Source organism: Gossypium raimondii, chromosome 12 (genome assembly GCF_025698545.1).
Source record: "Gossypium raimondii isolate GPD5lz chromosome 12, ASM2569854v1, whole genome shotgun sequence".
Lineage (NCBI taxonomy): Eukaryota > Viridiplantae > Streptophyta > Magnoliopsida > Malvales > Malvaceae > Gossypium > Gossypium raimondii.
Window position 1 is genome coordinate 47,320,232 of NC_068576.1, and position 13,546 is coordinate 47,333,777.

A 13,546-nucleotide genomic window follows, 5' to 3' on the forward strand; every position below is an offset into this window, starting at 1 on the left:
AGAGTAAATTTCCCAAATGCTGTTTTTTTTTTAAATATTGGATTAGGATGTATTTTCTAAAAGTCATGGGATTAGGCCGAAACAACAAAAATACTTGTAGCTAGAAGCGTTTCAAGCGTATTGACAAAAAAAACGCTTTCAGTTAGAAGCACTTTCTACACTTAATATCTTTTTATTTCTAATTTTTTGATGCCACATCTTGTGAAAATAAAACTTACAAAACAGATCTTTATATAAACCCCAAATCTCCTTTCCCTTATTTTCTTAAGTGATGTGGGATATGGATCTATATACACTCACAATCCATTTGCAGTTTGTTTCTAAATAATGTGGGATTGCTTACTCTTTTAACTAACAACATAAGATTAAAGACTATATTTAATTTTTAAAATTAAAGAAAAATTTTATACAACATTAAACTGTAATCAAAGAAAACATTATAAACTCTTATACAAATATTATCTTTGTAAAAAAGTCCAATAAAAAAGAAAGACAAACTTACACATATAGTGACACATAATATTTTATATATAGATATTAAAGTGTGAAATTTAATAGAGATAATAATAGTGACACCTATTTTAGTTTTTATTTTTGAATATGTTAAATATAGATATTATTGTATTAACCCGTTATGTTTATTCATTTCTCTATATTTCTAGAAGTAAAAAGTACATTAGTTAATAAATAATTCATTGAAAAGAATTTGTATTATTATTTAGTCTTCTATTAACACATAATTTTAGATTCGACATGAATCAACTCTCCTCTCTTCCTATAAAAAGTAAAATAAAAGAATAATGTAAATTTAGTGTCAAGTTGAGACTAAATCAATCAAGAAAATTACTTAAATAATTTTACATATTTAAAAAATTATTATGAGAATATTTTATTTTTCTTATTTAAAAAAGATAAAAATTTGGAAGTGTAAATAATATTTTAAATATAAATTAATATGTGATTATAAAACGAAAAATAACACAAATACGGATGCGAATGTATAAAATTTTCATGATAAAAAATGAAAGAAAATAAAAAATTATAAAATAAATAACATTAATTATTTACCCGAATTATCCCAAAAATAATTTAAAGATAATAATTAGTTGTCTAATGACCAACCTCAAATTATAATTTGAAAAATCTCAAACAAAAGGATAACATTTAAAGATAACAAAATATATTCTGTTAGAGTTTAATGTTGTAGCCTTTAATGTTATGTTGTTAATTAAACAAGTAAACAATCTCACATTGTCTAGGAACAAGCTACAATATGAGTCTATGTAGATTCATATCCCACACCGCTTAAGAAAACAAGGGAAATAAGACTTGGGGTCTATATAAATACATGTTTTGAGGTGACACCAATGATTAAAAAAAAAAGACATTGAAGCGCTTTCTTGTAAATAAAACTCTTAGTCCGTTGAAAAGCGCATGGAAGCGTTTTTTTGTCAATACTCTGAAAAGCGCTTTCTTGTAAATCCGTTGAAAACGTTTCTAATTGGAAGTATTTTTGTTATTTTGACTTAGTCCCATAATTTTTCAAAAAAACAACCTAATCTAGTACTTTTTAAAAAAATGTCATTTTTTGAAAATTTACTCACTCTCTTATGTTTTTACAGATTTTTTTATTGTAAAACATTGTTTTATTGCTTTATAAATATATTGTTTTAACTTTTTAAAATATAATAAAATATTTAAAAGAAGACACATAGTAAATTTTAAATGTTTGTGAATAAAAAGTGTACTAACCTTTTAACAATATAAAATATTTTTAAAACAATACTTAGGTTAAAAATCTGTTTCAACTGCTTTTAGAATATTGATTCTAAATATTGTTTTTAAAACAGTTATATTTTTAGCAATTTTAGATATTGTTTTTAGTATTGTTTGTAAATTTTTAAATTTATGTTTTTAGTTTTTAAATCATGTTAAAATTTTAAAATAGTTTAAAAACAGTATTATTAAATTATTGTTAATATTTTAAAAATATTTATATTTTTTATTGGAATAAACATGGACAAATGGTTGTCCAAGTTCATTTCAAACTTAAAATTTTTAAATTTATAAAAGGTATTTTCAAAAAACCTATAATTTGTAAAACATTATTAAAATTTATAAAAAATATTAAATAAAATTCAAAAGTTCAAAAATTAAAAAGTAATAAAACCATTTAAAAGTTAAGAAATGAATCTAGGCAACTATATGTCCAGGTTCATTCAAGATGATTTTCTGAATTATTCAAATATTAAAAATATATTTATTTAAAAATATGATGCATATTTATTTATTTTAATTCTATTGGTAGATTTTAGGATATATAAAAAATATTTTAGAAATAATGTATATAAATTCTAATTTTAAAGTTTTTTTATGAAAAAGGTGAATATATCTAATTAAAATGTGTATCAATTAAAAAATAATTTAAAAAAATAAATTTGAAATAAACATTACAACCATAGGTTAATTCAAGTAAAAAATAAATATTTTTCAAATATATTTTTAATTTTTAATTTTTTGTATTTTTGTATTTTTTACTGACATGGCACTTCCATGTTAGAAACTAAGCAACATGGAGCACCACATCAACGTCGTTAACAGTCACGTTAGTACTGCAATGGTCAAAGATGGAAAATATTGGTCAAAAAATTTAATTACTATAATTTGGGAATTTAAGGATTTAGTTAAGTACGTTTTTCGTAGAGGAATTTAATTGAATTTTTTATCATAGTTTAAGAGCTTATATACCCATTTACTTTTGTTTTTCTTTTGTAATCCTTATTTATATGATTTTGATGATTACTTTTAAATGTTTTTATCTAAATGCAATTTTGTGTTAATGAAATTTGTTTTCTTCATAGTTAATCCTTTTATCTATACTATTAATAAAACTCTTGATTTAGTTGGTGTCACGGGTTAACTTAACATTAACTCATAAAGAATTTAATATATTTTTTAAAATTTTAATATGGTACATATTTCATGTGTTATTATTAATTAGTTTCAAGTCATACACTTTATTATTTATTATATATTCTTTTAAATACATATTTATATTTTATATTTGTGATTTACACATGCGTGATAAAAAGTTGTAATAATTAATAAACATCTTTACATTACAATCACATTTCCTATAGAATTGTTTAACTTTTTCTAATTGAGGAAATAAGTAGTTAGAATTGTGTGTAAACTAATTTAAATATATAAATAATTAATTCAATTTTAAAAGGAAATGGACGTTGGATTAAATTTCTCAATTATGAGTACATATGTATAATATATAAAGCTATTATAAAGCACGCTACCATAGGTATTAAAATGTCATGGAAATAATATATAGATACCATAAGTTATATTTATAATTTGATGAGGGTTAAATTATAAATACCCAAATTTGATTTAATAATAAGTAGTGGTTCCCAAGAAATAGGGTTCTGTCATATTTTATTTCATTCCCATAAAAGAGTTATACAAAGAGAGAAACTATTTTCTTAGAAGATCAAAACCTTCTAGGCAATCTTTAACAGTGGATTCAGTTACGCTTCTACATCTAGTTTTGTTCTTAATGATTTGACATGATAAATCTCGATTTACAATTTTAAGCTCACATCGGAGTTTTACGGTTTTAACAATGTGTGTAACTTTTTTTCTAATTGATGAAATTAAGTAGTTAGAATTAACTTGCATTTTCAATCTAAAATTTTTGCTATGATTGTATTTAATTAAATAATTAATAAACTTTTAATTGTAATTTAATAGTTAACAAACTTGCTTTGATGTGATTGAGGAGGTAAAATATTGAATTTGAATGGTTTCTTAAATTTAATACTGACTTCATAAATAATTGTTAACAAAAATATTTTACTAGAAACAACATTAAATTAAATTGTTGAAAAGGTTTGAAAATTTTATGGCAAAGTTAATTTATATGTGTTAAATAATCAATGAATCCAACATATAACTTATTTTAATTATAAACGTGAGTGTCTTAATTTCATCATGTACGGTTATGTGTAGGCTTAAGTTTAGTTAATCCAGTTTGTGTTGGCCTTAACCGGATTGTACCAATTCTTATTTCGATTGTGCTATAATGGTTTATTTTTACTTTGTGATACTACGGACAGTTTATGTTATAATAGTTTGATACTTATAGTTCCTCTAACTGTACATGTAACAATTTAAAAAGCATAATTTATTTTATAGTAATTTTAAAATTTTACTTTTTTTTAAAATTTTTTGCAAAATCTCACATAAACTTGTTCATTTTAGATGGATTATATATTCTGAAAAGTAAATATATATTTGTTAAAAATGTAAATTTAAACTAAAATAATGAAAAAAGAATTTTTATATATACACAATTATTTATTCTTATATAAAATTTGTATGTATTGTTGGTATTAAAGTGGAGACCTCATCATGAAGAAAGTAAATGATTTTGAGGGCAAAAAAATATGCAGTTTGTGTGGTTGCCAAATATGGTGTAATATAAAGCAAGCGTGATGAGGTACTTACAAAACAATTTTGTTGGTAAATAAAACAATGTTGTGTCTATACCATAAATGAATAAACGGAGCATCCAAATTCCAAAACTGGAGATTTCTTTTCTTCTTTTTTTAACTTTTCAAGACAAAGTAGTTTATTCCCTGACACTTAATGATAATTACCTTCCTATCTCTTGTTATGAGTAACCAACCTCTGTCCCATTATTTGAGAGCACCCGCAATCCAGACAAGTGGCAACGTTCAAAACTTTACGTAGTAAATGGCACTAACCTCGATTATTGTTTATTTACTGAAATCTTCTGCTTGGAAAAATAAAGAAATTAGAATGCGATGCAAAGTGGGAGAGTTGAAGCTAGCTATTTGTTTTTTTTTTGGTTAACTGTGCAAACAACTTCATGTAGTAATGGTACAAGTTATTTAGCATATATGAGAAAGTGCACTGGTAACCTGGCTTTCAACTAGCAGATCATGATGTTGTTCCGATGGAAATATTTGCTTAAATTTATCAGCCCACGTGCACTAGGGTTTTCAGAAACTCTCTTTATGGATATGGATATAGGGTTGTACTACTTCTACTACTACTAACTAGACATGCAGACATTTATATTATATAACTATCGGTGGAAATTAAATAACCAAGTTTTCCTTTTTCTCACTCATACCTACAGGCTGCATATGTGCAAAGCCAAGGCTGCAACTGCAAATAGTTTGCAAGAAAATGAGCGCAGGAACTTAATTGCCACTATGACTATTGACTAGATATGTTACTCATGATTCATACATCTTTAGATGATATATTTATTTGAAATTAGCTAAACTTAATTTCCATTAATGTTTGTCATGACTGATGGACTAATTACTAAGAACAATAAAGAAAAAGCCCCTGCGAGATACATACACACATTGGATTAACTTGTAGTATTGCGTATGAATATTTCTACCATGCATTAATACCATTTTTTGAGTTGAGAACCTTTTTTTTTTTTTAATTATGAAGTAACTAATTTTAATCTAACATTTCAGAATATTTGGTGACCGTAGACAGGAATATTGGGGGAGAAAACGAGAGGAATTAGGTGAGAGGAGTTCCAAGGAAGAAGGAAGGAAAGAAAGGGCATGAACAAATGAGGTCATAGAATAGAGTTAGTTGATATGGAAATAATTAATTAGGAGGTAGGAAGATTAAGGAGGAAGAAAATGAAAGAAGGATACCAATGAACAATGAAGGCATAGACAGTAGTCAGAGGGAAATGAAACCGGGAAAGCGACATTTGGTCACCCAGTCAAAGAAAGGCCTTTGCAATACCCATCCATGGGCTGTAAAAGCAGACTCTACCCCCTCTCTACATATGCTTCTCTTTCTTCAGCTGCGCTATACTGAATTATTGTCCTTGTGTTTCTTTGCTTGCTTTTTTCTTCTCACCCTTAGCCCTAGTTAGCTAGGTTTAATAGAGGTGGCCTCTCTCTCTGGTGTTAGTTCTGCTGATACTCTTTCTCTCATCTAATCTGAAAAATAAGAAAGATAATAAGAAAGAAATAGGAAGGGTTGCCATCAAGCAACTACCAGCACCCACGTGAAGTGTCACAACACCGGAACTTGGGGCTTGCTAATTGCTATGCTTCACATTCAATTAATCAATATATCCCCTCGCTTTCATAGCTTCTCTGCCTCCCACCACCTGTGCTGTGCTTCGTATCCACTCACTTCCGTAGTTCCCTCTTTCTTTTCTTTTTCAAGCTGCCCCAGTTCAGTTCCTCCTCCCCCTTTTAAAAAAAAAAGATGGACAACTACTTTTGTCTCCAATAAATACCATCTACTAGCGTGATATTTCAGCTTCCCCTAGATTCAAGAACACGATCTGTATGCAGACCCATGTTTCCTTCCAGCAACAGTTACAACCCTTGTCCCTCGACCATCCATGCCATGCCTGGAAACTCTATTTCAGCTGATCAACACCCAGCAGACTCTTCACTGGAGGATCACCCCCCTCCTTTTTTTAACTTTCCTGCATCTTTTTTTGACGATGACGATGATGATGGGTTGCTTATGAGTCACCTTTTATCCCAAGCACAGCAACAAATCTTGGGGTCCAGTAGCAACACGGCACCACCGGATTCCGAGATTAATGCAGCTCCTCCAATAAAGGAGACCAAAAAGGTGCCGCCCAACCGGAAGAGAAGTAGTAGCAACGGTGCAAAGCAGGGGATTCCTCGAAAGAGAACCGGAAAGAAAGACAGGCACAGCAAGATCTATACAGCTCATGGTCCAAGAGATCGGCGAATGAGATTGTCACTTCAAATTGCCCGTAAGTTTTTTGATCTTCAGGACATGCTAGGCTTCGACAAAGCAAGCAAAACTATTGAATGGCTCTTCTCTAAATCCAAGGCTGCTATCAAGGAACTCACGGAAAACCTCCCAGCACTGAAGCACAGATGCAGTGAGGGAGGAAAGAGCGTGTCATCTACCTCTGAAAGCGAAGTAGTGTCGGCAGCCAAAGAGTGTCAAGACAATATGGGAGACCAGCAAGGTATTATAGCAAGTGGAGAAGCCATGAGAAGTACGACTACAGCTAGAGTGACAAAGGAAAGAAAATCACGTAAAGTTTCATTCAATCATATTGTTGCAAGAGAATCCAGGGACAAGGCAAGAGCAAGAGCAAGGGAGAGAACAAGAGAGAAAATGAGGATGAGAGATCTTGAAAAAACAAATAAATGTTCAGATGAGTCCAACCCTAATGAATTGGAAGAATTGCAGTCCTCGAGTCCTCTTGAAATTGGCGAAAATTCGGGCCCCTCTACTGAAACAAACTATAGTCTCAAGGTTGTGACAGAAAAACCCCACCGTAATACTGCGGACTCGGACTCGATAGAACATCAAATGGATTTTGTAAGCACCGTTGAGAAATTCCTGGGCATCACAAGATCGTCATCCATGTTTAATTACTCAAACAACATTGCAGACTCAAGGGAAGAAAACTCAGCGGAAAACTGTCCAGTATTTTCAGGAAATTGGGGCATGAACAATGAGAGGATCCATTACAGTTACTGTGCGATGACAAACATCAAGGATTCAACAGGTATTACCCAAGAACAAAACCCTAGTATAATTTTCATGACGGACCCTAATGAGCAAGAGCAAAAGTTTAGTTCAAGTTTTATGTCCAACTCAAATACTCAAGCGGAAAATTCTACCACCAATCTCATTGCCAACTCATATGCAAAAATGATGAACCATAATTCAGACTTGACGAACCCCTCAAATGCCCATGAAGGAAGAAACCCTACTTCAATTCTCATGTCCTCCTCGCACATTGGCTTGCATTCAGATTACCACGAAAATCCCGCTGTTGCCAGTAAATTCCACCATTTTTACTTATGAAAATTGTTTTCATAAACCCTTTCCTGTTTCCTGATTATGTTAAACAAAAATTGTTCGGCTATCTTCAATTTGATTTCCGTGTGATGAATCCTCTCCGCTAAGTAATGGTGGAATGGACTAAATATTGTTGTATTTCTTCTATCAAATTTATCAGAATTTGACTTTGTGGTTTGCCATTCTCGTATATCTGAATGTGTTTTTTCTCGTCACTATGATATAAAGTAGCCCCCTAAATCAGAGACAAATTGTATATTATTGAACTAATCAAGACAATGAAATTAATATCATGTTTATCTTCCACTGGTGAGGAAGATGAATGTTCACATTATATATATATATGTAGGTATATGATTTAGGGTGAAAAGAAGAAAAAGGAATATAAATAATCATTGATGAAAAGGAGTGCTCAAGTTTTTTAGTGCCTTTTGCATGTATTGCATTAGCTAGCTAGGAGCCTAGCAAGGACTCAATCTGTGTCATAACTAGCTAGGCTTAATTTGAACCGTGGGACTCTTCATTTTCTTTCCTTGTAGAGTTAATTTGTTCAAAAGCACCTTATAATAGCTATGGACAAGACATTGTTATCACCAAACATAATTTGAGATTCAATGCACTGCAGGCATGGTTATTTATATGTAGTTTTCGCCATCTCAGTTACAGGTTGCAACAAGAATTCCTATACAAGGGCGTACGTGCTGTTAGTAATCTCATATAGAAATATTTATATTTTTCAAAACTATCTTCTTTTATCCTGATGAATTTTTTTCTCAATAACAATATATAGCGTATATAATATATACATCATAATATTACAAATCAATGATGAAATTCTGACCATATCTATTCATTAGATATAGAATACAACAGAGGTAATTAAAGGGCTAACCTTTAATAGAACATTTATGGTTCTAACCTTCAACACTTTTCTGTCAAAAACATGTCTTAGATAACTGAAAACCCAGCATGATTATTGATCACAAAGGAGTTACTGAAAAGTAACAAGTCGTGCCTTTTTAGTGCAAGTGAAGAGTGTAATTTTACAGTAACAAGAACACATAAATAAATCAAGAAAAAAAATTATGTATAGGAAATTTGTTTGTTATCGTGTCATGACATGCTTCTGTTGAACTTCAGATTTCAGTAAGTTAGATTACCCCAAGGTGATTTCTATTACTGGCCTATACTTCGGCAGACACTCTACTTACCATTGCATGCTGTAGCATTGCAGATTCCTTTTTTTTTTTTTCAAATATTATGAATACAGTTAATCTGTAGAGTTTATTTCCTCACCTTAATGTCTGACAATCTTAATGGTCCATCTGCTCCAACTTTATTTCTTTGGTCCTTTGACGAACTGTTTGTAGCCTTATTTTGTTGATTTTTAGCTGTAAACGTATTGCACTTAAAACCTATAAGATCACATAAGCCCTATGGAACACAGGACAAACCTATAGTATCTTAATTGATTTTACCATTTGTATTAGTCGCTCATGCTTTCCGGGTTCTTAATATCTATATTAAGCTAGTAAGCCAAATCATCATCAGGGTCTAAATGTCCAATCATATATTGTGTTGTTCTAAAAAAAGAAAAACAGAAACCATGCATAAATAGGCATAGCAAGAAAGCAAATGATGACATTGTAAAATCATTCGGAGAAGCTTGGTTGGTTGGGGAGCATATGCATCAATACCATTGAAGACTGAAAGGCAGGTATGCATTTATTTTGCTAATTACCCAAGAATTCATTCCTACCAATAAACTTTTGCAAAAGGAGTTAAAGCTACTTCGTCTTCTCTCTGTCTCTTCATACCCTTTACTTCCTGATTTTTTCTTTTGAACTGTACTGTTACTTCTTGATTATTTACTCAAGAAAGCACATACAGATTAACCAGGAATAAAGAACTTGAAATTTTGGTCGTAGTATTTCCTAGCTGCTTTGCCTATGTAAACAATTATATCAATAATAGTTTTTCCTGGTCATGTATAATAAGAAATAAAGCACATCATGCTGAAAAATTAATCAAACAATACTTTTCAATTGATTTCTCCCAACTCAATCGATCTGAACAGAAACTAAACTCTTTCTATAACAGTTTACTGCAAATTAATCCATATACCAATCCCTTCCTCAATATCTAACAGTTATATTTTATCTAGGTGATATATTGAGAACTAATGCATAAGTTGCAACATATGCACCTTTTCTGTATATGAACGTACAGGCCACAAGGAAGAACAGCCAGCTTTCGTGATTGATCTAAATGTCAAGTTAGATGGCTTTCCTGCCTGTTTTCATAAACTTTTCTTGGCTATCACATCATATTTTTGAATGTTATCTCAATCTTCAATCCTATGTAGTTTCCTAATAAAATTTCTGCATTCCATTTATGCAACAATCAGAAGTACATAATGAATTCTTAGAGGTACGAACGATCAAAAGATAAACTCTAATGCATTCATATCACCAAGCATTATGCTTCTGTTTTTCAATATCAAGCTCCTTATGTGATAGTGATCGAAGACTAAAAAGACAACCATTAATTCTGGTCTCTACTAGGTATTGGAGTTTGGTGTCTAACTGAAGGAAGGATCAGAAAATCTTTGTGACGGTCGATGTGAGAATATTGGGAAAACTAGCCAAGGCTGCATTTACCTTTAATACTTTATTGCTCAACAAGTGTAAGTAAGACGTAACTAAACTGTGATGAGGGTGACAGATAGAGGTGGACATAGCAAGTTGAAACTTGTGGTTAGGCGAAATGATGGATGAAGAATATATCAAAGTTACAATATGGGAAATGCGGAAAAATTGGGCCGAGAAATTAAAAAGGATAACACACCCAAGAAGATTATGTTTGATGGGTGGAGAGGGGAACACCTGCAACCTGCTCTGGGACAATGTTATCTGCCAACTAATGCTGATAACTACGTATCTCCAAACTCAAACTTTAATGTTTCCCAAACCAAAACCTGCAAGAAAACAAATTAGGTACATTAGATACACACACCAAGTACTAGCTCATCAATGATCACCCTCTACCCAACTGTTGTACCCCAGCCTGGCCGCCGCCTCATGGGTTAAATGCTAAACCATTTATATGAATTCCACAAGCGAAAACAAATTAGTTCCACCAAAACAACTTCATTCTTTTATTATTCTACTTTTAACCTAAACCAGCTTGCAAATAAAAAACAAAAAATCATGAAGCTTCCTCAAATGCTAAAAAATTTCCTAAACATCGAAATTACTAAACCTTCATTAGTACCACATCGTATTGTCTAGCAAGAGTAATAAGCCACACTTCTGTCAGTTTTCAATATCTTAACGTGTCACGCTATCCCTCCGTTATGTTTCTAACTGTGATTGGGTTGCTGGAATTTATGAGATTTGTGACCATAATTATTCAATGAATGATACATTCACCAAATTCTTACATATTTAATCTTATTAAGCTTAATCTTACAATGTTAATGTTTCAAATTAACACCAGTCATGTATTTGTACAATTCATACACTAAAGGAGTAATCGTACATATTCTGTGATAATTTGAGTAATTATGAAAATAGGAAATAAAAGCCCTTAGTTCCTCTCCATTAAAAAAAAAAAGTTAATAATTTTCTCATCATTTAAAATCGAACATCAAAAACAGTAAAAGAGAAAAAATATCAAGCATCCCTCTTTTCATAATAATAAAAACCAATAAGTTTTATCTTAAATTCTACTATTTTATGATTGAATTTGTACCATATAAATCATAGTTCAAGTTCCAAACTTAAAATTACTCAAGGTATATATTATTTGATTCGTAAAAGTATATTGTGTAAATTTTATTTTATAAAAGCTATTATATTTTATAGTTCACAATTTAATAAAAAATCATAATTTTTTAATTTGTTGTATCTTGAGAGCTTATAAAATTAAAGTTTGACCATTCACTAAAATTTTTAATTTGGTCAAATTGGTTGTCTTCAAAGTGACTCATTCACAATGACATTATTATTGGTAGATGAAACAAGTTTTATAAGTAAATGACTATGAAATTAGAATAAAAAAGAAATCGAGTTGTGATAACTAAAAGCATTAATATCTCAAATCAAAACTTTGAAAGTGAATTAATAGCATGCCATTACCTTAACCCAAAGATTGGTTATGATGATGTAATAGATTTCTCATTATGAGATATTATGGTCACACATTTGAGAGTGAATCAAGAGCATTACATTACCTTAACGTCTTAATAATGTGTTATATTACTCAATATATGACACTAATGATCACTTAATTATTTTTATAGTTCACGCTATGTTACAGCTATTAGCATAGCTTCTCCATAAAACTATATGCCTAGCATTCTCGACTCGATTGATTCCAATTTATTTTATTGGAATGAACAAATACTCATTATATTGGAATACTTAGACTTGGATTTTGCTTAAGGATAGATACACCATAGAAGCCTAAGGATGATAAGAGAAAATCTATGTGTAATCTAGGAGCTTTTCAATCGTAATCATGATTATAAAAACTTATGATAAAGCACTAGCAAGTATGCTCATAACAACTTCAACTATTAAGGTATACAATTAAGTTAGTGGTCAAGGGTCAAGAGGTGTCCATGAGCACATAATGAAAATGAACAACCTGGTAAATCAACTCAAATCCTTTAATCATTTTGGGGTCAATTTATAGTGTACTTCATTCTCACCTCTCTGTCTCCTTAATTAGGTGCATTTAAAAGTAAGTTATAACATATTTAAGGCTAAACAAACTTACAAAAGGAAGAAAGTAAAGAAACCATTATTATAACATGTCCTCTTGATATTATAGGGTAATAAAGGGAAAAAATTATAAGCACGAACAAAACACAAAATGGAAAAAGCACATTAAGTAGCACATATGTAAGTGGAGAATTTTCTACTTCTATGAAAAGAAATGGCATACCAAAAAAGATAACAAGAGGAATAGTTTGCAAAGAGAGTTAATCTACATTCTTTCATGAATAAAGCATATTTTATAGATGCTCCTCCTCTAATTCCATAAAGAAGTTCTTTACAAAAGGGTTCCATTAACAGAGAAAAGACTATTTTCATGGGAAATAAATCCATTTCTAAAGTTTAATCTTTTGGAACCTATAGAATTATTCTTGACACATGCTATAGGTTACATTTATCAAATCACATTCTCTTGAAATTTAATTTATGTTCCTTGCTTTCGATAAAAATAAGTATGTAATTTTATTTAAAAATTATATTTTAATTGATTTTGGCTCTTTAAACGATGGATTAAAAATCACCTTTCAAATAAGGTGTTCTTTATGTGATACAACTCCAGATGTAACTTAATGTGCATCTAGCAAACCAGTGTAACTTGCCATATTTAGTTGGCATCCTTTGATCAAAATTGTTGGACCTTTTAATAGCATATCTTTAAGGATCTTTACTGACCCTATACTAAAGACATAATGTGGGTAAATCATGTTAAGAAATGATGCTATGAATATTTTTTATGGGATCGAAGCTTCCATATTTGAAGAGATATGATCTCCAAGGAAGTTCATATTAAGAAGATCTTCATCATTTTATTCATACTGAAGACTTAGTTGAAAGGTATTTTTGAGGAGATAACAATTCACATTTGTTGTACTTTAGCAAGCCAT

General features: G+C 30.4%; 1 protein-coding gene across 1 annotated transcript; it reads left to right on the forward strand.

Moving 5' to 3' along the window:
• Window positions 1-5,905: 5,905 nt before the first annotated feature.
• On the forward strand, window positions 5,906-8,096 carry LOC105764573 (transcription factor TCP12). The gene has a single exon (XM_012583201.2). The coding sequence runs from the start codon at window positions 6,382-6,384 to the stop codon at window positions 7,885-7,887; it is 1,506 nt and encodes a 501-aa protein (XP_012438655.1). The 5' UTR covers window positions 5,906-6,381; the 3' UTR covers window positions 7,888-8,096.
• Window positions 8,097-13,546: the final 5,450 nt, after the last annotated feature.

Coding starts and splice junctions, on each gene's coding strand:
- LOC105764573 (XM_012583201.2), top strand. CDS start 6,382: ATGTTTCCTTCCAGCAACAGTTACAACCCTTGTCCCTCGACCATCCAT.